We start from the raw sequence: 27,117 nt of genomic DNA on the forward strand, positions 1-27,117 counted from the left end.
CACCTGGCCCACACTGGGCCAATCAGGTGATTCTCCCAGGAATTTGACACTTAAGCCCCCCAAACGAGCTCTCGGAGTAATAGTAATAGCAATAGTTACGGTGACCGTCTTTCCTGCACCTGGGATGTGCCAAGGGCAGTGCGGAGTGTTTTACATATAGTAGAATCCGATCTGCGCAACCACCTCACCAGGTGTGTACCGTCCAGCTCCTGTGTCAGATGCAGGGGTGGGGCACGGATGCTAGGTAACTCTCCCAAAGCTTCGAGCCGGGAGCGGCAGCCCTGGGAGAGCCGTATGGCGCAGAGACCATGTGGACTATTTCTGAGGCCCAGGTCCCCGCCCAGCTTCATGGGATAGGGCAGACCACCCAGTTACAGGGCGGAGGGCTGTGGGAGTGAGACCCAGCTCTGTGAGAGGGCTGCAGGGATGAGGGGAGGGGGGCCTGGGGCAGCAGAGGAGGAGCAGGGGAAGGGGGGAGGCAGGGAACCTCCACCTCCCCAGCCAGAGCAGGGCACGTGGCCCAAGACCGGCCCGCTGCACCCCTCAGGAGAGGCCAGAGGACGGTAGGAGGTCTGACTTCCCTCCCCTTCCCTCCTCCAGTGAGTTAGCAGCCAACTTGCCAAAGCAAAGGTGTGGGCTGCTTATTTTGGAGACACAGGGCGGGGGTGGGTGCAGAAGTTTGCACCCTCCTCTGTATCTGGTCTCCAGAATTGCTGATCCCCAAGAAGGTACGGAGGCAACTGAGATGTGCCAGGGGCCGGTTCGGAGAGGAGTAGGGAGCTGGGGGCCTCACCGGCTGGAGGCCTGGGCTGGTCCCCGACTCTGGCTCTCAGGGAACAGGGCTCTGAGCAGAAATGGCCATTCTGGGCAGGGGAGTCGTGTGGGGCAGGGAAGCCTCTGACCACCTAAGTAGACAAATCAATCAGCAGCAAAAAGTTTCTGTCAGATTCCAAGCCTCAGCTTGGTACAGGGTTGTTTGGCTTTATTTAAAGATTTATTTAAAAAACCATCCAACATCTTCTATTAGCAGGAACAGAGGTGGCCCCGTGCTGTCCCCTGAAAATCCAACATCACAGAGCAGTTACACAGGTCACACTTTCAGTGGCTTATAGTTACTGGTGTCACCCTAGCCCAGGGTAGCCAAACACACACACTCTTCCTGCACAAATCTCCCTTAAAAAAAATCAAACAATCATCAGGTCAGAGAATCACTCAGTCCCCTCAGTGAAGCGGGTACAAAGCTTGGCAGCGGAGGCCGCTCCCTCCGGCCCCTCGGGGCAGGCTGTAGGCCCCCCGCATGGTGACTAGGACTCCTCGGGATGGCAGGACTGTGGCCAGGATGCTGCCAGGGGCCTCCTTCGCGGCTGGGAGCTGGAAGGTATCCGCCCCCACGGATGGGGGCCAAGCACCAGGAACCAGCCTGTCATCGGCGTCCCCGAGGCCCCCGCAGATGGAGCCACAAATAGCTCCAGACCCACGCGGCTCCCAGTCTGCTGAGAGGGTGGCTTGCTCCTGTTTCTTCTCTTCTTGCTTTTCTCGGGGAGCAAAATTCAGAGGCAGAGCTGGTAGTTCCGGAAGCTTTTCTGGCTCCCCAGACAACCGTGGCAAAAATGGAGTAGAGAAGACCCTCTGACTCACGGGGGAGGAAGGAGGGGGCCCCTCCCCCCCCCCCCCCCCCCGGCTGGTACAGGCCTGGGTGAGCAGACCTGCTCACACCCAGGCAGTGGGGCTCCCCACCGGTGCCTGTCCCCGGCCCGTGGCTCCTCAGAGGGCCACGTCCCGTTCCCGGCCTGGAGCTCTCTGGGCAGTCCTCAAGTCGGCGAGTCCCTTCAGGCTGGGGGCGACTGCTGAGCTAGATGTGCAGGGTGGCTCGGGATGGTGGGGGTCACACGGGGGGAGGGGAGGAGGAGAATCTGAGAAGAGACTCAGGAGAGGGGATGCTTACTGAGGAGCATTTCCTGTGTCTGAGGACCCCTTGAGGGTTGCACCCCTGTGGTCTTGGGCCGCGGCCTCCCTGCCCTCGCCAGCCCAGCACAGTCAGGCGTCCCGAGGTCTGGGCCAGGCCAAGCCACGGAAGACAAGGACAAAGGGCTGTCTGTGTCCAGCAGCGTCACTGCCTTGGCAGGCCTGACTGTGGCCTCATCTGGTGGGTGCCTCCCCGGACAGACCCCGCGTCCTAAGGAGGGAGGCCGGTAGAGGGAGGCTAGAGCCGGGGCAGCGCATTAGGGGGACCGCGCAGGGGACGGGCGCCCTGGGTAGCGCGGCAGGGCCGGGCGCGGCTCCCGCAGACAGGGCTGTGTGGGAAGCCGGGCTCGGCCTGTTTCCTTGGTAACGGGCCTTTTCCAATCCGGGGCCCCGCGGGGGGGGGGGGGCGGCTGCCAGCCTGTGGGTGGGGGCGTGACTGGGAGGCCGGCCAGCGGCCGCCTCAGGTAGCTGAGGGACAGCTGGTGCCGGGGAGGCAGAGGCAGGCTTCGGGCGGGCGCCCCGCTCACGTCCAACTCGACTCGAGCTGGGGGCCCCTTCCTTTCACGTTCAGCTTTATTCCGGTTTGAAGCAGTCGCAGCAACTTCTCTTCGGTGTCAGAATCGCAGCTCTGAGGAGCTCCGGGGTTTCTCACACCTCCTCTGCCCTCCCACGCGCCGAGGGGAAGGGCCTATTTAGAGAGGTTCCCGAGCAGGTTTCCACCGGCCGGGAGGGCCGCGCCTGCCCGGGGCAGCTTCAGAGGGCGGGCGGGAGGAGGCCGGCCGGGAGGCCCAGCAGGAGCGCCAGCAGCAGCGGGGACAGCCCGGGGGCCGCTGAGGGAGCGGACACAGGCAGTCAGGGCCCCCCGAGCGGCCGCCTGCACCGGCGGGCCTGGCGCTCAGGCCGCGGCCCTGGGGGGGGGGGCGTCCTGTGCACTCGACCCCCCCAGGCTCCCTCTGTTCTGCCCCATTACAATTCATCTTTCCCCGCGTTTCTTTCCCTATTCACTCCTCTCACAATGAGCCTCCCCGTCTATGAATGCAGCTGCCTCTAGCCTCTCGGGCCCGTTACTTGGAGCATTCGCAGCCTTTATCCAGGTCCGTCTGGGTTACACAGCCAGGTCTGCAGCCTTCCCGTTGGGACCACCCTCCCACCCCCCACCTCACCCTGACGGTGTGTAACCACCCAGAGCATCCCTCAGTTCGCTGGAGGATTGGGGGTGCAAGGCTGGGAGGGATGCCGGGCGGGGGGAGGGGGGAGACGTGGCAGGACCCCTGCTCTTCCTCTGTGAGGGGTGAACCCGCCCGCCCAGCAGGCCCTACCTGCGCCCGAGCACTGCTGAGACAGCATCCCTTCTAGAGCCGCCAGGTAGTCGGGGCCCAGCCAGGCCCGGTACGTGGTTTTCTCCCCGACAGGCACCGCCCTGATCGTGGCATCCTTGAAAAGCAGGTCTTGGCCATGATAGTTGGAGGAGTCGAACATTTTGAAGCCATTCTTATTGTAGTCATCTCCAAACAGGTCCTGAAAGCACCCACCGCCACTCAGCTGCGGCTTGCTATTCGTGGCTTTTATACAGCGAGCCAAAGAGCAAGGAATTCCAGGGCCCCCAGGCTGACTTGACATCATAAGCCCAACAACTCATCGAGCTGTCATCAAAGGGGATTTGGAGTAAAGCTGTGATGACAGCTACCACAGTAAGAAGGATCAAAGTGGCCACCAATCTTTTGGGGGGCTCACAGATGCTCAAGGATCCAAGGATCCAAGGATCCGAGGACCCGAGGACAGGTCAGCCTTCTCTCCAGGAAAATGCCGCCTTGCCACAGGGTTCTTCCCCATGTCACTTCTGAGGGGAGAAGGGGAGAGATGGGAGAGAGGAAGGGAGATGGGGAGGTGGGGGGCGGGGGGGTGGTTGGGAACCGAGGGCCCTGTTGACAGACAGTCTGGGTTCCTTCTAGATGTATATGGAAAGTACAGCCAATGGGATTTGTAGAGGGGCTAGCTGTAGAACGCGAGAGAAAGACAGGAGTTCAAGACGACTCCCGAGGAAATGGGAAGTTCTGCAGGTGCCATTCAGAGCGGTAGGGGGTGGTCTGAGGGAAGCAGGGTAGGCCAGCTGCGGGCTTGTTCGGGCCGAGGAGCCTGCTAGAAATCCTAGTTGAGGGCGCCTGGGCGGCTCAGTTGGTTAAGCGACTGCCTTCGGCTCAGGTCATGATCCTGGAGTCCCAGGATCGAGTCCCGCATCGGGCTCCCTGCATAGCAGGGAGTCTGCTTCTCCCTTTGACTCTCCCCCCTCTCATGCTCTCTTTCTCTCTCATTCTCTCTCTCAAATAAATAAAATCTTAAAAAAAAAAAAAAAGAAATCCTAGTTGAAATGTTGTTCAAGATGGAAGGGTAGGATGAAGGCAGGGCTGATGATGTGTTCGGAAGCTGTCAACGTACAGATGGCTGTTAACAACATGGGGCTGGGTGATCAATAGGCGTGTAGGTGCAGGTGAAGAGGGTTTAGAATGGAGCCCTGGGGCAGTCCGTGGATACAAGCCAGGAGAAATGAGGAGGAGAGCCAGGCAGGTGTGGACCCGGGAGCCAAGGGGAGAAGCTCCTCCAGCAGGCGGGAGCTGTGGCCAGTGCTGCTAAAGGGTCAGGGACACGTGGGCTGAGAAACGGCCACTGGATGGAGCACCACAGGCCACTGTGATCTTGTTCAGGGCCCTGGTGGGAGCCTGTCTAGAGTGGAGAGACCAGAAGGAGAGGAATTGGTGACATGAGTAGAGATGACTATTTGAAGGAGTTTTACTCTAAGAGGGGTGGATTAGGGCTAAAATTGGATATGGAATCAAGAGGGGGCTCATCTGTTTTTTAAAGATGATAGAAACAACAGCAGGTTTCTGTGTTGGTGAGAACGGTCCGGCTGAGAAGGAAACAATAATGCAGGACACAGAAGGGATAGTTGGAGGAATGGTCTAAGTGAAAATCTCAGAACGTTCCCCCAGCCTTCCTCCGTTTGCTCCAGGTAGACTGAGGCACCCAGGGCCCCGGCTCGCCTCGTTGCCCACCCCCCAGTGACGAAGCCCCTGCCCTGGCTCACCTGGGCCTTGTCCAGCAGTCCATACACGGTGAAGATGTTGGTGTCCGGCCGGACCATGACGGCGTGGGATGGCATCTGTGCCAGATTGCAGGCTGCGAACTGGGACACCTCGGCCCGGGCCCCATTGGGACACAGCAGCTCATAGTCCTCTGACCTTAGCTCAGCAGCCCAAGGCTCAGAATTATGGCCTAAGGGGAGGGAGCAGAGGGACAGAGGAAGAGAGGCTGCTTTCCTCCTGGGTCCCCAAATCCTTGACCCCGGGAGAAGTGGCCATGTCTGGCCAGCTTCCCAACTCCATTCCCCAATCGCTCTGCTAACACTGGTCGGAGCCTCCACTGGTGGGGAGCAGGGAGCACCTAGAACGGAGCAGGCATTTTACAAGCACCTGCTCTAGCCTCAAGACAGTAACACCAAGTGAGTATGATCACCCCCATTTCACAGGTGGAAAAACTGAGACTCTTAATCACTCCCAGGCAAAGAGCCCCATCTATGTGTTCCAGGTCTTGGGCCTGAGGTGGGGTGGGCTTCTGAAGGTGGTGGGTGACGTCTTCCCCCAATGGTTAAAGTTTTCAAACCGGACAAGGTAGAACAACATCATGTGTTGATCTGTGAGAGGCAGTTTCAAGGGTACGGCTGGGGGGGGGGCCAGGAATCTGTGTTTTAAACCAGCAACCCACTGAGGCTGAAGCAGGGGGTTGGCCCAAGGGCTTCCTGAGAAACACTGCTCTTGGGAATCACATTAGTTTTGTGTCTTCAGGTATTCACTTAGTATCCACCCTCTTCCCATTTCCAAAAGGGATTCCAGGTGGGCCGCAAGTAGAGATAAAAATAAAGGGAAAGGAGCAGCCCTGGGAGGTGGGGGCCTTACTGCGGGTGAATCTTGAGAGGGCCCCTCCAGCACCGGCCCCTCCCCTAGCCCTATCCCGGAGGGCTGGGGCCAGACAGGGCTCATTCCTCCTCCCCTTTGGAAGACATTATGCCTTTCTGCACTGAGTTTTTGGGAAGAATTTCTGAGTGGAGAAGACTGTGCCTCCAGCATTTGGGGTTTCAAAGCCTGGGTAGAGGCAGGGTATAGAGAAAGAACAAACAATAGGTGTTGGAGGCAAAACGGAAGGAGGGAAGTGAGGCACGCTAAAGGGCCCTGCACCCTGAAAGGACGCAGGTGTGGGCTTAGGGGGTCCTGGGGCATAGAGTTTCAGGGCTCTTTTTCCCAGGTAGGGCCCAGGAAGGTGACTGTAGAGAAAAAGCCACCCATGTGATGTGAATGGGGGTGTGCCCTGCCTCGCATGGCTTAGGAGCTGCACAGTGATTTCCCTGCACGAGGCATTGACCCCCTCAGGACCAAAGCCCAGATGCCCACGTGCACTGATGACCCTGCCACTCCCACCGTGCACCTCCGTGCTACATAAATGCCCCAGAAGGAGTCTCTCCCAATTGACTGAGGTGGAGTTTTACCATTTTGGTGGAATGGAGATTTTGGTTTCTAGACCAGTAAAGACTGTCATGTGTCCTATGCACCTGGACCTGTGGCCTGAGGTCTGTTCTTACTGAGAGGACCCTGGAGTCCCGGGGGGTCCCCCAGGGTCAGAGCCTTCTAGCCCCTGTCTTTCCCAGCAGCTGCTTCGCCCCAGTCCTAGCAACGCCCAGTGCCTGGACCATGTTGGAGATGGGGAAGAGCTCCCAGAGAATCTGGCCCCGCTCTGGCCCCAGCCCCCCTCACGTACCATTTGTGTTTTCGAAGACAGTTGTGTGCTTGACAAAGGCGACGTCCCCTGCATTCTCAGCCAGGCACCTGCCGCACGAGAGGCCAAGGCCAGTGTTGGCAGGAGGGCCCCAGCCTCTGTGCCGGCCCCAGGCCCCCCCCCGCACCCCGCCGGGCCACCGGAGTACCTGAAGGCGCCACTGTAGCCGTAGTACCTCTCCTGGCTATTGCCCACACACTGGTTTCGGCCCCGCTCGTCCCCCACACAGAGCGTGCACAGCGAGGGTGGGTAGTTCTTGGCATTGTTCACGGGCACGCAGCTAGCGCTGAAGAACTCGCTCACGGCTGGGGCGGGCGGGTGGGGCGAGCTGAGTCAAGGGGCCGGCGAGGGAAGAGCAGCAGGGGGAAGAGGGGAGGGCCGCCCCCCCACAGGTCTGCCCATTCTGCCTGGCCGTGCGGCTCAAGGCCACCCATCTGTCCACTGCCCACCCAGCTCAGGCACATCTCCTCCTGTGAGAATTGCAGGGATGAGGGGAGTACAGAGGCTGTCCTGATACAGGAACCCCATGGACAACCTCTGGTTAAGTCGTCACCCAGCCTTCCCTTGGACTCCGTCAGGGATGGGGAGCTCACTACCTCATAAGCTCTTCTGTTCCAGTCAGGGCAACTGCCCAGCTGTGTAGGAGTGGGAGCAGCTGACCCTAACACTCTCTGTGTGCTCGTGGAGGTGGTTAGAAAGAAATGTGGTTTTTTCCTGAGGTACCAGACAGGACAGAGGTGTGTGCACAGTCAGCCCAGGATCTTGCCAGCTTCCTACTGCCTTCCTTTCATCATGACTGTGTGTGATTTAACACGTGGGGAGGGCCCTGGGTATGGCATATGGTGGCCGCTTGGTAAACGTGTCTTCTTCAGCACTTATACAGATGGCTGGCCACTTTCCATAAAGGTCCCCGGATGCCCAGAGGCTGCTGGGATATGGGGACAGCCCCAAGACCGGATGGTGATCCAGCCAGGCCCACAGCCCACGCACACCCCCTGCTCCTCATGCCCACTGGAGCCAGGTCCACTCTGGGTAAGTGGGTTAGGGGCACCCTGGCACCCTCCACAGAACAACCAGACAGACACCCCACAGACTGTTACAAGTATGGCTAAGAATATTTCCCAACCTTCCCAAGAGAATGGGGCACATCAAGGAGGAAGAGGAAATCTGTCTGGGCTGCTCTGTGGGACCCTGCTGGGGGAGGGCTCCCAGACCCTCAGACCCAGCAGGCCCCCCCAAAAGAGTTTGCACGTCTGTGTCCCCGCAGAGGGTGGTACCTGTGAGGACGTCACAGTCCTTGGGCCGGATGAAGCCCCTCTGCACCAGGGCGCCCACGGGGATGTCCCAGCCCGCGGGGCTGTGGAACCCTGAGTGGCAGGAGCGCTTGCCCCGAAGCTCGTCCAGGGTGAAGGCATAGGAGCTGTTCCGCTTCACGATGGCCACCACAAAGTAGGAGTTGCTATTGTCCTCCGCTGTGGGGAGGGGACGCCAGTGAGGCCCCTCATCTGTGCTTGCCTGGCCTGGCCAGGCAAGGGCCCGGGGCACGTCCCCTTGTGCCCTCAACCCATTCCCTCAGGCGGCTCCTGCCTCAGAGCTGTGGTCCCACCCCGAGCACCTCTCCCCGCTTAGTGTCGGGGCCCCGGCTGCACATCCAGCCGTGGGACCCCTGCTTGTCCCCCCCAAGGCTGAATTCTGTCTCCGCTTTTCAGAGTTCTGTCTCCCCCAACCTACCCCCTATCATTCCTCACCCAAAGGGATTTTTCTTTCCTTACACCCAGGTGGTACTTTTCTCGCTTCCTGGGAGAAAGGTGGGGGCACAGCTAAGGACTGCAGAAGCATTTTTCAAAAGCCCAGAGATTTTTCACATCCAAGTGGAAGGACCTGAGGTCACCACTTAGGAGGACAGAGCACCAAGGTCCCAGCCCAGGCCACTGGACGGGGGGTCCCCAGGGCCACCTTCTATGAGCCACAGTAGGTAGGCGGGCAGGGCAGAGGAGGCCCTCTCGTTGACGGGGTGGCAAATAGCCTGTTTTTTGTACGACCTGGCTCAGAAGCATAAAACGGTTTTTATATTTTTAAAGGGTTGTAAACAAAACAAAACAAAACTAACAAGGAATATGTGGTCTGCAAAGCCTAAAGTGTTTACTCTCTGACCTTTTACAGAAAGTTTGCCCACGCCTGCCAGACTTTTAATGACTCAACGGGAAAACTGAGGCCTGAGGCAGGAGGGCTTGCCTGCGACAGACAGCAACCTGCCCCGGTAGAGAGACCGTGATGGGGAGCTTTGGAAAAGGGCCCAGGGGGGAAACTGATACCAAGATGAAACTCTCAGCTGCCTCCTAGCAGAGGCCAGGGCTTCAGCCCCCCGCACTCACGGGCATAGTGCTCCCCCGCTGCTGGGACCAGGCCGTATTCCTTTCCTGCCACGTAGATGTCTTCGCCCTTCAGGGTCACGGCGTCGATTTGCCCAGCCTGAAGGGGGGCAGAAAGGGTGACCGGGCAGGGGAGGGGTCAGGACCTGACAGAGGTGCCAGGGTTGGGTCTCTCGGGCTCTCTTCCCTGGGGGCCCCCTGCCGCACACCCCTGTGAGATGTGTGGGCCAGAGAGGGGTTTGGAGGACCAGAGGCAAGAAAGCCGCTGGCACGAATGCTCCATCCGGGGGGTCCGCTGCTCCCGTTGCCAGGCCCTGTTCTGAGCAGACCCGTGCACTATCCCTGCCCTCCCCGGGGACTGTGGCCCGCAGAGGCCTGGGCCGCCGTGCTGTATCCCCCGCACCTGGCCATGGGCTGGCGCACGACACAAGGGCAATAGGTATTTGCTTAATGTGTGTGCGAATGTATGAACGAGCTAGGCCTCAGAAGACAGCAGTTTCGTGGTTAAAGCTCTGCCCCAGGAGGCAGCAGGAGGGGCCCAGGGCCCTCTTCTTTCCACCCTCCTGAAGCGTTCCAGGTCTCCCCTGCCCCACCCCAGCCTCTGGACAGGTGCCCCTTGGACCCGAGCAGGGGTTCACTAATAATCAAGACACAGTAGTGTGACAAACCCCAGGGGAAGGGGGTGGGGAGGGGGCAGAGAGGGGACAGCTGCCCCCAGGAAGGTGCCCCGCGCCGTTCAGGCCCAGGGGCATGAAGTTGTGATGCTGGAATAACAGGCAGGGATGTTGACTTTTGAGCCTGGAGCTTCCATCTCTGGGGGCCCTCTCTTCCCCCCCACCCAGACCTCCTAGCCACTGTCGGGGCATGGCAGAACCCAGTCCAGCTGACACCCCGTTCCCTGGGCCCCTGTGGCTGGGAAGGAGATGGGGGTCAGAGCTCCACTGGACACCACCCCCGAGAGCCTGAGAATTAAGCATCTCTGAGCCTTTTGCTGGGGTTCTCGAGGAACCCCCAAGTCTGCTCCTCTCCTGCCGGGCAGCCCCTTGGCCCTGTTTGAGTTCAGACAGAGACAAGGCTCTTGCCTGTGGGGAGCTGAACGCTCCCTCCTGCATCTCTCCCTGTTCTGCAGCCCGTGGACCCAGCCACCCCACACAGGACGGCCTGCCCTCTACCTCCAGTCTCCCCTTCCTCCATTCCAGCTGAGTGCCCCCTCCCTCAGCACTACCCGTGGTCGGGGTCGGGCCAGCCTCCTTGGGCCCCTGGGGCGAGGGGCTCCCCCACCCTGAGTTGGGTGACTGTGGGCAGTTGCTTCTCCAGCCTCCCCCAGCTCCAGTGTCCTGACAGTGATCACGCCACCGCAGAGCGCTGCTGTGAAGATTAAGTGAAGGGTCCTCGGGAAGTCTTAGCACCGCGTGCGGCACGCGGCGGCACGTGCTTGCGAGGCTGTCCTCCGTGGTGATCCTGGCCTCCTGTTATTCCTGCCCACTCTCCTCCTCTGGGCCTTCAAGTCAGTGTGGTTGCCTGGCTGGGGCAGTGTGGACACTCCTGAGGGGCAGTGGTCTGGCCTGCACTCGGGGATTGCCCCGATAAGGGCTCCTGACCTGAGGCCCCACCTACTCGCTCTTAAAAAAGAGGAGGGAGGGGGTGCCTGGGTGGTGCAGTCCGTTCAGTGTCCCACTCTTGGTTTCGGCTCAGGTCATGATCTCAGGGTGGTGAGCTTGAGCCCCATGTTGGGTTTAGCACAGAGTCTGCTTGAGATTCTCTCCCTCTGCCCCTCCCCCTGCTCGTTTGCTTTCTCTTTCTCTCTGAAATAAATAAATAAAGTCTTAAAAAAAGAAAACAAAAGGGGTGCCTGGGTGGCTCTGTTGTTAAGTGTCTGCCTTTGGCTCGGGTCATGGGATTGGCTCGGATCCTGGGATCGAGCCCCTCGTTGGGCTCCCTGCTCCACGGGAAGCCTGCCTCTCCCTCTCCCACTCCCCCTGCTTGTGTTCCCTCTCTCGCTGTGTCTCTCTCTGTCAAATAAATAAATAAAATCTTAAAAAAAAAACACCAAAAACGAAAGAGGAGGGAGGAGTCCAGGAAGCCAGAGGCCGCTGGGACACCGGTGACCAGGGTAGCACCCTTGCCTGCAGGGCCCCGGGGCCACCTCCAAGCTCTGCCTCAGACTCCAGTCAGAGAGGCAAAGCGGGGCAGGGCCCTTAACTGCAGCTGGGGAGCAGCTTAGTGGACGCCAAAGCAACGTAACGGGCCATGACAAGCTTAGAAACAAAGTCTAGGATGGAATCCAACGGACAGTGTCAGGGTACGTTGTACTTCGTGAGGGTCAGTACTGTTTTGTTTCATGCCTCTCTACTGGAGGCCACAGGACGAGCAGTGCCCAGCTGGGCTGGTCTCCTGATGTTCCTTCTGCTCTCAGCTCACCCACTCAGCGAGGAAGGGTACCTGGGTTCCCTGAAAGGAAAGAGCCCACCCCCCACCTCCAGCCTTGTCCCCTGGGGTAGGGTGGCTGGTCCCTGCCGGTCCTTCTTCCTCCCTTTTCTCTGTGAGGTTGTCACAGGAGACTGCCTCCCCAGGTGGCCTCATTCAGACCAGGTGGCACAGGGGGAGGGCTGGTAAGGACTGTCCCGGGCGCGGCCCCCACCTGGATCCATTCCATGCAGTGCTGGGGAGACTCGGCCGACACGCACTGGATCTCTGGCTTGAGCCTCTGCCGGCTGAAGGCCACAGCCATGTCTCCACACTTCTGGATCTCCGGAGTGGACAGCACACACCAGCGTAGGTAGTGAGGTAGCCCTGTGTGTGTGTGAGCTTGTGGTCACCACCACACTCACCTGCTCAGGGGCTGGCCCCGAGCATGGCCTGTGGGCTGGGGTCATGGTAGTACCTCAGTAGGAAGAGCCTGGAGTCAGACCCAAGGGAAATTCTGGCTCTTTCCCTCATTAGCTATGAGGAGTAAGTTATTTAACCCTCTCATCCTGTTTCCTCTCACAGAAAGGGGATAACTATGCCTCTTTCACGGGGCTGTGAGGTGGCTTGAGGCAGATCATGGCTGTCGTGTGTCTAACTGGGTGGCAGACCATCTCCCTGGCTGTAGGGGGCAGGAAGCAGGAAGCCCATCTGTAGACTACTGCAATGGTCCAGCCAACAGACGACGCCTGCGCCAGGGCCTTGGCTGTGGGGTGGGGAGGAGGAGGTGTGAGGCACTGAGGAGAGAGCATGCGGGGGGACTTGATGACTTCTGTGTGGAGGGGCAAGGAGACTCTTCCCAAGACAGACCCTGATGGTCTGGGTCCCACCCCTTGGAGCAGATGGGGCATCCAGGGTACAGCAGGCCATGCAACTCTGGAACAGCTTCCTCCCTACATCCCCAGAGGCAGGAAGGTAGAAGTCATTGGTTCTCAGGGAGGCCAAGGGGCACAGCTCCTTGGGTGAGTGTCCTTTCCCAGCTGCCTCCCCAGAAAGCACTGCCATGCCTGTGTTCAGGCTGGGCCAGAGCCCATGGGACGAGAGACAGGTGGACTTACGGTTGGCATCACAGAGGAGACCCTTCATGGCATGCAGGTACTCGCGGCCCAGCCAGGCCTCGTAGGTCTGCGTGGCGATGGGCACCAGCTCGGAGGTGGAATCTTTGAAGAGCAGGTTCTTTTGGCCGTAGGCCTCAGAGCTGAACATCTGGAAACTGCTGCTCTCATGGCTGAAGAGACGCTGTGTGTCAAGGGATGGGAGTGGGGGCTGGTGAGGTGCTGCCGGCAGGGAGGGCAGCCCATCCCTTCCTCCTGGGCCAGCCAGCAGCTCCTTCTTCCTGCGCCCCCCGGCCAGGTGCCCACTCTGAGGACCAGGTGAGGCACCGCCTCCCTCCGTCCTCCGTGCTCCCCCGGTGCACTCCGCCTTGTCACACTCACGGCCCAGGTGTGGAATGGGACTGAGGATGCGGGATGGGGCTGGCCGTGGTGGCACGGATGGGGCAAACCTAGCTAGAGCCAGGCTGCCCAGTCAGAAATGTGTTGTTCTTGTGAATAGTGATGTCAGCACGACATTATTCACATTTAATTAATGGTGTACTTTGACGTTTGTTGGCTTTGTCATTCTGTTTATTTGCTCATATACTCTGGTTTTACTTTTAAGAGCCACAGACACGAGCAGCTTTCTCTGAGGGGTGCCTGCGTCCCTGGTCTGCCTCTCTGGCTGGCCCTCCTCGCTTCCTGAGGCCTGGGTCTCCCCTCTCTGGCTGCTAGCTCACACAGTTGGTCCCTCCTTCACACCGAGGTTGGACACCACAGAGACCTCCCCAGCTGTGGTCTGGCCCAGGGGAGGGTCTCTGAGTCCTGCCCCTCTGGACCTGGCTGGCTCAGCCCCATGATGGCTCTAGCCCGAGCCCCTACCCTGGCTGGCGAGAGACAGGAAGGTTCGGTACCATCTGGGAAGCCGTACAGGGGTGGGGTGGGGGGGGTGCTGCCCTGAACTCACCTGGCCTTCATTGAGCAGCCGGAACATGAGGCCCCCATCAGTGTCGGCCCGGACCACCACGGCATGAGCGGGCACGCGGGCCAGGTGGCATCGCCTCCATTCAGTGACATCAGCCCGGCTGCCATCCCGGCATAGCAACTCAAAGTCCTGGGACAGCAGCGCCTGGCCCCAGGAGGGAAGAGTTTTCCCTGGGAAGATGGGAAGCCTGTGGTGAGCCAACTTCTGTCCTGGGAAGGGTATGGGAAGGGCCTCAGGAAGGCCCAGGAAAGGGAGCTGGGCAGAGGCTAGGGTGGAGAGGGCCACAGACTTATGGTGAAAAGAAACTCTTCCAGGAGGTGAAGACCCAGAGCTGGGAATGACAAGGAGCTTGGGGACTGCATTCCACAAGACCAGGTGTCTCAAGAGACTGTCAAATTATTGACTTGCATTTCCGACCTCTCACCAGTTTCTATAAAGCACTTGGCTTGGAGGTATCTGACAATAATACGGCACATATAAACAGGACTGTTCATTAATGTTAAGAAGACTAAAAGAATCAGGGGAGCTCAGGGAGACAGAAATGTACCAGGGGGTCCCTGCTGCCCTTGGGCACTCAATTTGCCTCTGAGCAGTGGGCAGGGGCCACAGTGGGAACACAGCCAGACAGAATGGACCAAGAACAGTAACCCGAGAGGAAAGGGTAGCTCTCCAAAGCTTTGCCCACACATTAATCCAGTATTACTCTATTCATGTTTTGGGGTATTTCCTCTAAGTCGTTTTTTCTATTTTCTAATCATTTCTAACACAGTTAAGGACATACCTGATAGGCAATCTTGTATCCTACTACTTTTTTTTTTTTAAGATTTTATTTATTTGACAGAGAGAGAGACACAGCGAGAGAGGGAACACAAGCAAGGGGAGTAGGAGAGGGAGAAGCAGGCTTCCCGTGGAGCTGGGAGCCCGATGTGGGGCTCGATCCCAGGACCCTGGGATCATGACCTGAGCTGAAGGCAGACACCCAACGACTGAGCCACCCAGGCGCCCCATCCTACTACTTTCTTTTAAAGATGTATTTATTTACTTGAGAGAGAGAGAGAGAGAGAAGGGGGAAGGGCAAAGGGAGAGAGAAAGAATCCCAAGCAGGCTCCCGCTGAGCATGGAGCCCAATACAGGGCTCTATCTCACGACCCATGAGATCATATCTGAGCCAAAATCACGAGTCAGACACTCAACTGACTGAGCTACGCAGATGTCCCACTACTTTTAAAAAAAAAAATTCTTTATTTAAGTAATCTCTACACACAATGTGGGGCTTGAACTCATGACACCAAGGTCAAGAGTCACACGCTCCACCGACTGAGCCAGCCAGGAGCCACTCACATCATACTTTTTTTTTTTTTTTTCACTTGTCATTTTAAAGTATTTTCCCCCACCCTTTTGGAAATTTTCCATAAAACTCATTTATAATAGAAAGCCAGATTTATTTGAAAGCGTGAATACTGACACCAGATAGGAATATTAAGAAGACAAATTTTAAAATTGTAACTCAACAGGTGGTCTTATATAACAATATTTTTATGACTTTTAAAATTTTCAAATGAGGAGGATAAGCCTCTGCTAGGAAATAGGAGGGGTAAAAATAATTTGTGGGGTCATGAAAACTCTTCACTCCAAAGCTATTTCAAAACAAAACCCCAAAACTGAGAGTCATCGTTTGGAAACCTCCACAAGGTCACGTTTAATGACTGCATGATCGTTCATAGCACTCTCAATAATCACCCTGTGCCATATTCTCACCTTCCCCCCCAGCTCTCTACTTTTCAGCTACTGCAAAGCCCTTGTGCAGAGCTCTGGGGGGGTCAGCTGGCCTTCCCTGTGACACAAATGCACCATTTAGGTATTTCAATTGGAGCCTCCTCACTACTTTAGACGCTTAATGTCAATTCCCGTTATTGCTCTTACCAAACTTTTGCATGAAGATCGTCTTTAAAAAATTACGTCCTTAGACTTCCTTAGAGTACCATCAACATTTTATTCTGTTTAATTAATTAATTAATTTTTTAAAAAAGATTTTTATTTTTTTGTCAGAGAGGGAAAGAAAGAGAGAGAGAACAGAAGCAGGGGGAGGAGCAGAGGGAGAAGCAGGCTCCCGGCTGAGGAAGGAGCCCGATGCGGGACTCAATCCCGGGTCTCTGGGATCATGACCTGAGCTGAAATCAGGAGTTGGACGCTTAACCAACTAAGCCACCCAGGCATCCCTACCATCAACATTTTAAAAGAGCCAATTTTAGGGGCAGCCAGGTGGCTCAGTCGGTTAAGCATCCAACTCCTGATTTCAGCTCAGGTCATGATCTCGGGGGTATGGGATCGAGCCCTGTGTTGGGCTCTGCGCTCAGTGGGAGTCTGCTTGAGATTCTTTCTCTCCCTCTCCTTCTGCCTCTCCCCCTCCTCTCCCTCTCTTAAAATAAATAAATAAAACAGCCAATTTTAACCCAATACATCCCTATTCTTTCTCCACCTTTAATGTTTTCCTCTGCTTGATCTTGAGGCCCAAGTGCCGGCTGCCCATCTTTGTAAGATCATCTTGCTCTGGAGATAATCCTATGTGTTTCCTCCTTTTTCAAATCATTTTTTTTTCTCTTTTTCAGATCTGGTTCATATTGTTTGCCTTTCTTGAATGTCAGACCACATGATGGACCTTCTGCTTTTAAAGGTAAAGGTTATGATAAAAAAAAAAGATTATGATAAAAAAAAAAGACAATGATGAGACATTATTGAACAGGCAAAACTACAAAGTGACTGGTGAATGCCCAAAGGGGGCATCAAGGAACTTGTGGGGTGAAAGGTCAGTCACATCACTGTCTTGATTGTGATGGCGGTGGTTATACAACTGTGTTTTTGGCAAAACTCACGGAACTGTACTTCAAAAAGAGTGCATTTTGCTGCATGTAAATTATACCTCAGTTTAAAGAAATAAACGATCCTTACGCAAATCCAAATTAGGGGATGTTCTATAAAATAACTGGCCTGACTCTTCAAACATGCCAATGCCACAAAAACAAGGAAAGATTGAGAAACTGCTCAGAAGTTAGGGGAAACTAAAGAGACCTAACAACTAAATACCAGGTGTGATCACAGATTAGGTCCTGAGCCTGGCAAAAATTGCTACAAAGGATAGAATTGGGACAATTAGTGAATCTGGAATATGCGCTGTAGATTAGATAATAGTATTGTGTCAGTGTTACAATTCCTGAATTTGTTAACTGTACTGTGGCTAGGTCCACATCTCCTTGTTTTTAGGAGATACACACTAAAATATTAGAGGGTGTGATGCAGGCAAATGTGCGCTCAAAGAAAGAATATGTACGTGTTACAATTCCTGAATTTGTTAACTGTACTGTGGCTAGGTCCACATCTCCTTGTTTTTAGGAGATACACACTAAAATATTAAAGGGTGTGATGCAGGCAAATGTGCGCTCAAAGAAAGAATACGTACAAGTATAGAAAGAATAATGAATCCAATGTGGCAAATGCTAAAAGTCGGAATCTGGGTTAAAAAAATAAATGGGGGTGGGGCGCCTGGGTGGCTCAGTCGGTTAAGCATCTGACTCTTGATTTCCGTTCAGGTCATGATCTCAGGGTTGAGAGACCGAGCCCTGGGTTGAGCTCCAGGCTCAGCAGGGAGTCTGCTTGGGATTCTCTCTACCCCTCCCCTCAACTCTCTCTTCAAAATAAATACATAAATCTTTGAAAAAAAAAAAGGGGGAGTTCTTTGAATTATTCTTGCAACTTTTCTGAAGCTCAGTTATTGCAAAATAAAAATAAAGGTAAATGACAATGATATAATGGATCTACACATAACACTAACCCAATTTACTAAGACCTCCTTCAGGGATCAGGAACGGCTTCTCCAGAGAACAGGAGAAGGAGGGGTAGATGAGCGTTCATGCAGAGACTTGCAAATGTTCTGCACAATCAGAACCCAATCTTGAAGTGGAAGCCAATGCCAGACACAAGCCAGAGTAGGGCAGATGTGTCCCCCAGGCCCCCTCGCCCCACAGAGCAGTTTGAACTCCTGTCAGAAGACCCATCCTTTCAGGCACAGTTACAGGGCCCGAGAGCCTGCTCCTGGGGGCTGGCTGCTCCCACTCACCGTCCGTGTTCTCCAGCACAGTGCTGTGCTTCACGAAGGCCACATCCCCTGCCCCTTCCGCCAGGCACCTGCGGGGGAGAAACCAGTGAGCCTGGGCGGGGCCGAGCTCCTCTGCCCTCTGGAGGTCTGTTCTGGATTGTAGGGGTCCGTCCTGGTGGGGCTGTCCCAGGGTCCAGCTCCCTGGCTTGTTTCCTGTGCGGCTTCGCCAAGTTGTGCAGCCCTCCTGGGCTCTGTCACCTGTCCAGTAGGGATGAGAAAGCTCTCATGGCGAGAGATCCTTTATGGTCAGTCCAAGTCCTGTACAGCCGAGCTGGGGACCTAAGGGAGCAGGTGCTCGCAGGGCAATGCTCAGGGTGTTTTGAGGATGCATCTGCCCCGAAGCAGGGGATCAGACAAGACTTTCTCATGCCACACCAAACACCCCTGAGTGGAAGGGACCAGGGCTTCCATGGATCTTTTATAGGTCACTGCCCTGTGAGGGCGGCAGGCCAGGGCCTACTGGGCAAAGGGCTGCCTGGGTCCCCACAGGCAGCAGAGAAGCAAGGCCTGGACTGGGGGAACACCACAAGAGTGGGGTGGGCCAAAGTGTCCGGTTTGGAGGACTGAGGACTGTTTCCTCTCTGTGCCCCAAACTGTATTTACCCGGGTCCCACCCGGCTGTTTTTGCCATTTTCTTCTAAGCCCTCATCTCTCTAAATACACTAAACATGTTGACTTTGTGAGCAAACCCAGTCTGGCATATTCCAGTTGGACGTTTTTAAATTAACCTGGTACCTGAACTATATAAAGGGCACTTTGACGAGATGCAGCCAACATGCCACTCCCCTAGGCCCTCTCCGGGCCCTGCAGTTTCCCACCCATGCTGTGGCCGCAAGGTCCCCCTGACTCCGCTACCCCCACCCTGCCCTCTCACCGGAAGGCCCCGCTGTAGTCGTAGTATCTCTCCAGGGGGCTCTTGTCACACACGCCCTCCCCAGCAGCGTCGCCCCTGCACAGGCGACAGAGGGACTCCGAGTAGCCCGTCTCTCCTGCCCCGGGGACGCAGCTGCCCCCAAAATAGTCGCTGACAGCTGCAGGAAGGAGGAGGGAGAGGGCGGTCAGTCAGCCACACACCAGTCCCCCAGGCAGGGCTCACCCACCTCAGGCTGCAGTAGGGCCGCCCCCCCCCCGCCCGAGGGAAGCGCTGGACCCTCCAAGCTTCAGTCTGAGCAAAACGGGGGAACTGGCCCAGGTCAGTGATTCCCAAACTGGGGCTGCAAAAGCAGCCTGGGGTGTTGGGAGTGACGTTGTTATTTTAAAACGGCTCAAGGGAAGAAAACATTTATCCCCAAACGGCCGCATAGGACAACCATCAAATACATACTGTTCTCATCGTGGGTTTCGCTTCGAATCAGTTATATGTAATCAATGAAAGTGGGGAAGGAAAGAAATTACGTAACGCCTATAATTTCGTAGACAACACTTTTCAAAACACAGGGAGGGCAGGGGGAACGGGGAGGAAGGCCTTATTGGTAAAGTGGTCGGGATCTGCATGGTTCTGGGGCCCCTGCAAGCACCGTGGCCCAGCGTCTACCCTGTTGGCAAATATTTATCCTGTGCTAAGGTCACCTTAGTGCCACGTAGGGTGAGCAGGATGCTGGCGCATCAGCCAGCTAGACCGAGCTCTTCCAGAGTGGGCTGCCTTTCCTGGTCTTCTTTTTGCATCCTCCCAGGGGAGTAGGAATTTAATAAATGTGCCGACGAACAGTTAGACCACCCCTATCTGGCCACCATCTGAGACGACCTTGCTTCCAAGCTCCTGGGGCTCGTGCTGGCTTACGTGGTAGCTGTGGTTGTAGGGGGCGGTGTGTGAATGTGTATGCGTGCATGTGTGTGCACATAGAGGTTTGTATGCGTGTGCACGTGTCCACACGCAACAGCAAGGTGCCCCGGAGAGGTATGGAAGTTGAGCTCATAACAACAGCCCTGTGCACTGAGGATAGACCCTGTGTCAGGCACTGTGTGGAGATGTCCTGTGAACTCTCTCCACCCTTCCAACACCACAGCCTTGTACTCTTCCTCGTCCTATTTTGCAGATGGGGAACTAAAGTTCAATGAGGCAGAGCCGCGTACTTGGAGGCAGACATGCTGAGCCAGGGCTGAAACGCACAGCCCTCTGACAGTGAAGACCAGGCTTTCAAAGACCACTGTGCTCTCCCGCAGGCTCTCCCACCGGCCCCCAGCCCCAGAAATACCGGTCTCCTGGGGGACACACCAGGAGGCAGCACACTCACTGACAAACTGTTGGGGCTGTGTGTGTGATCCCCAGAGGGCAGTTTACGAATGTGGCTGTTGTAGGTCAGGGGCCGCATCACGGTGGACAGACTGTCAGAGCGGGGTGGCCAGGAAGAGAAGCCCAAAGCATGAGAAGCAGGATTTGTGCCCTGGCCACCAGAATGAGGGCTGGGGGCTCCAGCCAGGCGCGCAGAGCTTCACCTCACTCTCCCGGCGTGTTTTATTCTCAACAACCCCTTTCGGATCACTCTCAACTCCCTTCCACGGGAGAACATTCTATTTGCAGCACAGCCCTCTTTTCACTATAAATCAATCAACCGGGGAGCCGTAGGTCTCCACCCACTTGTGAGCTTTCTGGGTGCAAGCCAGCAGCTTGTTCGGGGTCCTGAAAAAATAGTTTCTCAGCCATCCAGCTGAGGACACGTTTCTGGAAATAGGGACCTGCACAGGTCTACAGCAGGTGAGAGCCGCTCCCTGGGCATCACCGCCTCCCAACCGTGGGTGGGCCTTGTGCTTGGCTATGTCCTGGGGGACCGGGAGGAGCGAGTAAGGGTCATGTGTCAAGTGCCCCAGGAGGGTCGCTCCACCAGAACTTAAATGGTAGCAGCACCAGGCCGGCCGGCACTAAGGAGGAAGGGGTGATACCACCAACCAGGGGTCGGGGAGGCCCTGGAGGAGGCGCGATGGTGCTGCTTTTTAATTATAGGAGGCTCAAGGTGAGCCCGAGGGAGGTTACCCGTCGGAGGAAGTCAGGGCAGTGGCAAGGAAGGAGGTCCAGCGCCCCTGCCGGAGAAGCCCCTGCCGGGCCCGAAGCCCTTACCCTTGAGCACGTCACAGCCCATCACGGACAGACGGCCGCTCTCCACCAGGTAGCCCACTGGTACGTTCCAGCCCACCGTCCTGTTGATGCCCGTGTGACAGGACTTCACACCTTTCAGGGTGTTGATGGTCACGTGGGAGCCCCTCTTGACCACGGCGACAGCATAATAGGAGGTACCGACCTCTAGGAGGAGCGACAGGAGAGGAGTGAGGGTGGCAGGGGAGAAGCCATAAGAGAGGCCAGAACCCTGCCTGGGAAGGCTGTGGGAGACGGGGAGGTGTGTGCGCACGGGCACCTGGGCACGCAGGCACACGTATACATGTGTGCACGGGTGTACACATGCATGTGTGCACGGGTTTCCTAGTTGCCGAGAGCAAGTGGGTACAACGCACACGTCTTAGCAGGAGACGCCGGCCTCCTCCAGTCTCACATAGTAGGTATCATCCTGAGAGGCTCATTTCTCCCTTCTCCTTCCCACGTCAGCTGACACTTAGCTGAATCTACATTTGTGCATGTCAGGGGGGCTCTGTAGCTACACTGAAAGCAGAAATAGCCTGCAAGTCTTGTGTTCTCCAAAATCCAGGCCCTCTGGGGGAACGTAGAGGGATTGAGGGGATGGTATCGTGGTTACGGGGAGAAGAGTGGTGGGGGGAGCGGGTGCAGCAAGCAGGATCTTCACCCAGATTAGGTGCTGAGAAGGTAGGAAGGAGGGATGGAGGGAGGAGAGGGGGAGAGGGAGAGAGAGGGAGGGGAGGGGAGAGAGAGAGAGAGAGAGAATATATGAAACTAGCAATGTCCCAAATCACTCAAAAACGTGAATGGGATGTATGTGGGTGGGCAGCCTTGCAAAAGATTCCCCTGGGCCAAATGTGGCCCACAGGGGCCATTAAGACAAGACAGGGATGACTCATCTATGGGGGACTGACAATGAGAGGGTATCACAACCCCCTACCCACCCCCACATTCACCCCCTCACCCCCGACTGCCCTGTAGTGGTGGGATGCCCACGGTCAGAATGACGTTGAGTTCTAGAAAACAAAGCCAGTGTCATTTCTTGCACAGCTGAGCTAGCCCCTGCCAACCTAAGCAGCCTGGCCTGGTCCCACCCTCTGATTTACCCACCGTGCCCTTTCTTTCTGGTTCCTTAAACATCCCAAATCCCGTCCCACCTGGGATGCTTGTCAGGGTTCAGCTTAGAGGTCACCTCAGAGAGGCCTTCCAGTCTGCTCTATTTCTAGGTCCCCCCACATTCCTTCTTTTCTTCCTGCGGCCTTTCCTTCCTCCACGGCACCTACCACATTGGTAGCTACATTTCTTCGTGTTTATTTGTTCACTATCTGACTCCTGCTCTCCGAGGGCAAAAACTGGCCCTCTTTTGCTTATGACTCTGTGCTCATGACCAGCATGCAGCAGGTGCTCAATCAGTGTGCTGAATTCAAGAGGGCCAGTGAGGTGGGGCAGTTTCTGGCCTTGGCGTGGGAAGGCCGGCTGGGTTGCAGGGTTAGGCTCTGTCCTGCGTCATCGGACGGTCATCAGTTCACCAAGAAGCCAAGTGAGGCCCTGTGCTGGGTACCAGGTCCCTGGGGCTTTCCAGGGATGAGGACCAGGCCCCCCTCAAGGGACTCACTGTGGTGAGGACAGACAGCAAGACAGAAGGGGACAGGATCTTGACAGCGTGAGTCAGAGCTCCAGGAAAGCAGGAGAGAGAAGCCCTTTCAGGGGCGGGAGGGGTCAGGGGAGCTCTTGGGGGTGACAGCTGAGCTGGGCTGTGACGGGGGCTAGCCCTCTGGACAAGCAGAGGTGGAGGGGGAGCTCCCAAGGGCCGGCTGGGTTAGAGGCATGTCTGGTGTGCGGTGCAGGGACTGGGGCAAAGGGACTCACATTTTTGCTGACTCCTCTAATCTGTGTGACAGGACGGGGCTCGCTCTCCCCATTCTACAGTCAGGGAAGGAAGGTTGTTCAAGGTCACAGAGGATCACAGGAAGGGGTAGAACTGGGATGTGTTCTGGCTTTGTTGGGCTCTGCAGGTCCTAGTCAACCCCTCTGGCCCGGCCCTATTCCTCCTCCATGCTGCTTCGGACAGAGGGCCACTGACCTTATGCCCAATTCTATGGCAGACATGGGGCAGCCCCTCAGTAAGAGCTTGTGGGCAAGTTACAGGGGTGATGGGTTCCCCACAAGGAAGAACAGACTCCGGTCAGCCCTCTGTGTCTCTGGCACCCCTGCTCTGAGGGGGCTGTCAAGAGAGACTTAGGCGCAGGCATCTCTGTAGGTTTGTCTGGCCTGGACCCCACGACTGTTCTGGGGACAGGGCTCCTGACCAACTTGAGGGCTGTAGGGTTGGGCCAGGCCCAGCGAGGACACACCGCAGAGTGACATCCTCTTGTTCTCCCACCCTCCAACCCACTCAGCCCTCTGACCTTGATCATACACTTCGCCCACCACGGGCTTCAGGCCGTGCTCCTTCCCCGCCTCATAAATGGCTCCTCCATCCAGGGTGATGGCATCAGCCTCCCGGGCCTGCTGGGAACATGTGGGTCGGCGCAGCCCAGCCACCTCGGCCCATTCAGCCAGGAGCTCAGGGGCATCCATTAGCCTGCCTAGGGCCCCTTGAAAAGCCACGGAGGTCCATACTGGTCCTCTTTGTCTGGCCCTGGAACCCTGCCCTGGCTCGGCCTTGCACCCCCAGGGCCTAGAGGGCTTACGCTTTACCAGGTCCTAGGTGACTGCTCTCCTAGGCCAAGGACTTGCCTTGTTTTTCTAATTATGTTATTTAAAAATGATTTTCTAGGGCTTCTAATGGCTTTCCATAGTAAAAAAAAAAAAAAAAAAAAAAAATCAGACCGTACAAAAAGGGACGTAGTAAAAAGGGAATCTCCCTCATTTCCCTATTTCTCAGCGCCCTGACTCCACTGTTAACCTGTTTCTCAGGTTTCCTAGGAGGCAGACTGAGTCCCATAAATGCCCTCTTCATTTTTTCCCTTTTTATTTTCAAACACAAATGGCCTATGGTGCCAATTTTATTTTCGAGCACAGTGTCCTGAGGTGCATGATAAAATTCTAGTTCAATATAATTGCTTTCCTCGCCGTGGAGCCTGACCTAAGCCCGCAGCCCATGTGGGACTTGGCTTAGGTCTGGGGAGAAATCAAGGGCCGAGCTGAGATGCAAACCCAGGTCCCCTGGTGCTTCCGTCCACACACTGTCTTGCCACTGAAGTCCTAGCTCTGGGGAGCATCAGGGCGAGCTGAGCAGCCCTGCCGTCCGCAGTTGCCCACCCAGGCCGGCCCGCCCCTTTTCCTCCTTTCTGAGAAACTGCACAAGCTGCATTCTGGAAAACCACCACGGAGGGCTCTGCTGTCCGGGCTCCCTTGGGCGGGGTGGAGCGCATCCCTACTCTAGCAGGGGCCTTGGAGAAGGAAACTCTGCCTCTTCGACGCCTTTCCCCACTGGGGCCCATCTGAGCTGGGGCCCTCCCTGCGGCCTCCCTGGCCCGGGCCCTGGCAGGAAGCAAGCTGGCCCCTGTTGCCTGGGAAACTCAGGAGAGCCTCGGCCTGGCCCTGGCAGGGAAAGTCAGCGCCTTTCTCTGTGAATGACACTGTTGTGCAGCCCCTCCTGAGTCAGAGCCCTCCTGTCTGGCAGGCGGCAGTGGCAGAGTGAGGGCGGGGGGAGGGGGACTCACCGCGATGAGCTGGATGCAGTGGTCAGTGGAGGTGCCCTGGATACACAGGACGGACGGCTGGATACCGGCTTCCTGGAAGGCTCTGCTCATGTCACTGCATTTCTGCTGCTCCGGGTCTGAGGTGGTGCACCACCGCACCTCCATCCTGCTGAGCGCTGGGGGCGGGGACAGTGAGGCCCAGCGCCCCTAGCCTCCCAGCCCCCACCCCCCCCCAGGGTTGTGACCCCCAACAACATGCACAGTCAGTCCTGTGCCACAGCCCTGCCTGCCCACTGGGAGGGACTGAGGCAAAGAGAGGGGTCACAGACCGGAAAGGGGCTGGGCTCACTGGCAAAGCTGTGTGTGGGACCATGCATATCCCCGTACTTGGGGCAGATGGGGCAGCTCAGAGCCTGGCACTTTACAGAGGCCAAGGTTGCGGGGGGCGTCTCCTAGGGTAGCGCTCAGCTAGCCCCAACCTTGCTCACTGGCCTGGAGAGCAGCCTGCCAGATGGAAAGAGCACTGGCTGGGGAGTCCCGTCTGGTTCTGGGACTAGGCCTGTTCCTGCCCCTGTTTGGGCCTCTGTGTCCTCCAGCCAGAGGGTGATAGGTTTTCTGACTCAGGGTCCCTGAGCCCTCCTCATGAACTGGGAAGTGGTCGTGGCTGCCCTTGAGGAGCCTTGCACCCCCTTGGAGCGTCTGTGATTACGCCCACTGCAAACCCACCCACCCTTGCCAAGGGGAAGCTGAGGAATCAGCAGGTTGAGTTCAAGTTTCTGCTCCTGGAGAAGGAGCTGGTGACTTCAGGCAACTTATTTGACCTCTCTGAGCTTGCTTTGTCATCTGAGAGCACAGATGAGAAAATCCACCTTCTGTGCTGAAGTAAACCTATGTAAAGAGCCAGGATGCACGGGGCCTCGGTGGCCTTTTGCTTAGGCACCTCCTCCTGGTGGGGACCCTCCTGGGTCCCGGCACCTGACCAGGTCAGAGTCCTGGAGAGCTCCCAGCCTGGGGGCCCAGCAGAGGTGGTGCCAGATTTCCTTGTGGTTGATGCCTTTGCAGACCCGAAGTTCCTCTATCCCCCACTCCTGCGGCCCAGCTTTGGGTCCAGTTCCCAGCCCCCAGCGACCAGGTCATCCTCCTGTGGCAGCCTGTCCTTCCCATCCCCACGCCAAGGGTCAAGACCGCAGGTTCCTCCACAGCCTTCCTTTTGCCACCCAACTCCCGGCAGCACCCTGGAATATGAAACTGTCGCCCCCTCTCCAGAGCCCCAGGCCTGCACCTTGGTAGGCCCAGCAAGTGCAGAGCTGGGGCCGGGGTGGCGGGTCTGGTTTATTAGTGAGGTCAGAGCGGCGAGGCCACCCTTGTCTGCGGGACCCTGCCCGCAGCTCCCCTGGGCCCCGCCTCACCCCTCAGTGCGCTGGGACCCGGCTCCCTTGGGAGCGGCGGTGAATACACAGGGAGACAGGGCAGCACCCCTTCCTCCTCCTTTGCAGGGTGCCCTGGGGCTGGCTCCCGGTCGCATCTCCATCTCGCGCCCCTCCCTTCCAGTCCCTTAGAATCTTCTCCCGCGGGGGCTCGGGAGAAGCACAGGCGCTCTGGCTCCCAAACCCTCCTGGAGCTTCCGCGCCTATCAAGAGCGTTCACCCTCCCAGCTCTCTTCCTGCCCCTCTAAGGCTCTGCCCTCCACGCCTCCGACTGCTCCTCTCCTTGGCCGGTCAGAAGGCCAGCTTTTCCAAGGCCCAGCTCAATGCCGTTTCCTCCAAGAAGCCCTCCAGACGTCCCAGTCAGCTGGGGTCAGTGTTCCCTCCGTCGCATCCAGCCGCGCTTGGCGCCTTTCCAGGCCTCCCCCCTTTCCGGGGAGATACGGATTCAGGACACACTTCCCAGCAGCCTGGGACCCTGGTCGGGGGCTAAGACAACCGCAGGCCGCCCGTCCCAGCTCCTGCTCCCGAGGCCGGGCGGCCGGGCCTCACCTGTGCGCAGAGCGAGGAAGAGCCACAGAGCCACGCTCGGGCCCCGCATGGCGCGGTCTAGAGCTAGCGGGGGCCGGGCTGGGTCCGCCTGGGTCAGCAGCAGCCAGAGCCTCCCCTTTCCTTCCTCCCCGGTACTGGCCTGCAGCTCCTTAAGTGCGCCCGGGGCGTGCCTCGGCGGCGTCCACGCCCCTGGGGCCCAGCCGCCCAGCCCGGGCAGGACACCTGGGCTGACCACCAAGGTCTTGGCCCTCTCTCTGGCGCCCCCTGCTGGAACCTCGGCCGCCGCCGGCTCTCAGGGTCCCAGGTGCTCCTAGCCTCTGGGCACACCCACTTATCTGTCCCTGAATGTCAGGTACCTGTTGTCTGGGGTCTGATTACCCCAGCTCACAGGCTGTTCTAGGGCTCTCTCCCCTCAACTATCGGTCCTCCCCTTGTTCTAGAAAGATCCTAAATATGTGCTGTTGAAGAGGGAAAAGCTCAGATTCGGAAGGAAGACGTCAGAACCCTGGAGTCTGAACTGCAAGGAGGCTGAAAGGCCCGCAAATTCATTCATCAGCCTCTCTGCAAATACACCTGCACAAAGTAGTTGTAGTCCCGGCTGCGGAGGGACTGGGAGGGTGGGAGTGGG

General features: G+C 57.1%; 1 protein-coding gene across 1 annotated transcript; it reads right to left on the reverse strand.

Annotated features, from left to right (window-relative positions):
* Nucleotides 1-972: 972 nt before the first annotated feature.
* MELTF (melanotransferrin) lies at nt 973-26,615 on the reverse strand. Its single transcript, XM_025869109.2, has 16 exons — nt 26,490-26,615; nt 24,535-24,689; nt 23,275-23,374; nt 20,855-21,037; nt 18,674-18,830; nt 17,761-17,828; nt 13,629-13,816; nt 12,686-12,866; nt 11,803-11,954; nt 9,165-9,261; nt 8,067-8,261; nt 6,938-7,094; nt 6,772-6,839; nt 5,048-5,235; nt 3,285-3,483; nt 973-2,795 (listed from the first exon to the last, which is right to left on the reverse strand). Exons 1-16 carry the CDS (start codon nt 26,536-26,538, stop codon nt 2,719-2,721), a joined length of 2,214 nt encoding a protein of 737 aa, XP_025724894.1. The 5' UTR covers nt 26,539-26,615; the 3' UTR covers nt 973-2,718.
* Between the last annotated feature and the right edge of the window lie 502 nt (nt 26,616-27,117).

Source organism: Callorhinus ursinus, unplaced genomic scaffold (genome assembly GCF_003265705.2).
Source record: "Callorhinus ursinus isolate GAN/ISIS: 27379988/994484 unplaced genomic scaffold, GSC_fseal_2.0 scaffold1, whole genome shotgun sequence".
NCBI classification, from domain to species: Eukaryota; Metazoa; Chordata; class Mammalia; order Carnivora; family Otariidae; genus Callorhinus; species Callorhinus ursinus.

Bases quoted from the DNA above. Each gene is read 5' to 3' on its own strand.
- MELTF (XM_025869109.2), bottom strand. From the start codon at position 26,538: ATGCGGGGCCCGAGCGTGGCTCTGTGGCTCTTCCTCGCTCTGCGCACA. The intron at 21,038-23,274 runs GTCAGAGGGCTG...CGCTCCTCCTAG, and splicing joins GGGCGAAGTGTATGATCAAG to AGGTCGGTACCTCCTATTAT. The intron at 7,095-8,066 runs GTACCACCCTCT...CGCCCGCCCCAG, and splicing joins GGACTGTGACGTCCTCACAG to CCGTGAGCGAGTTCTTCAGC.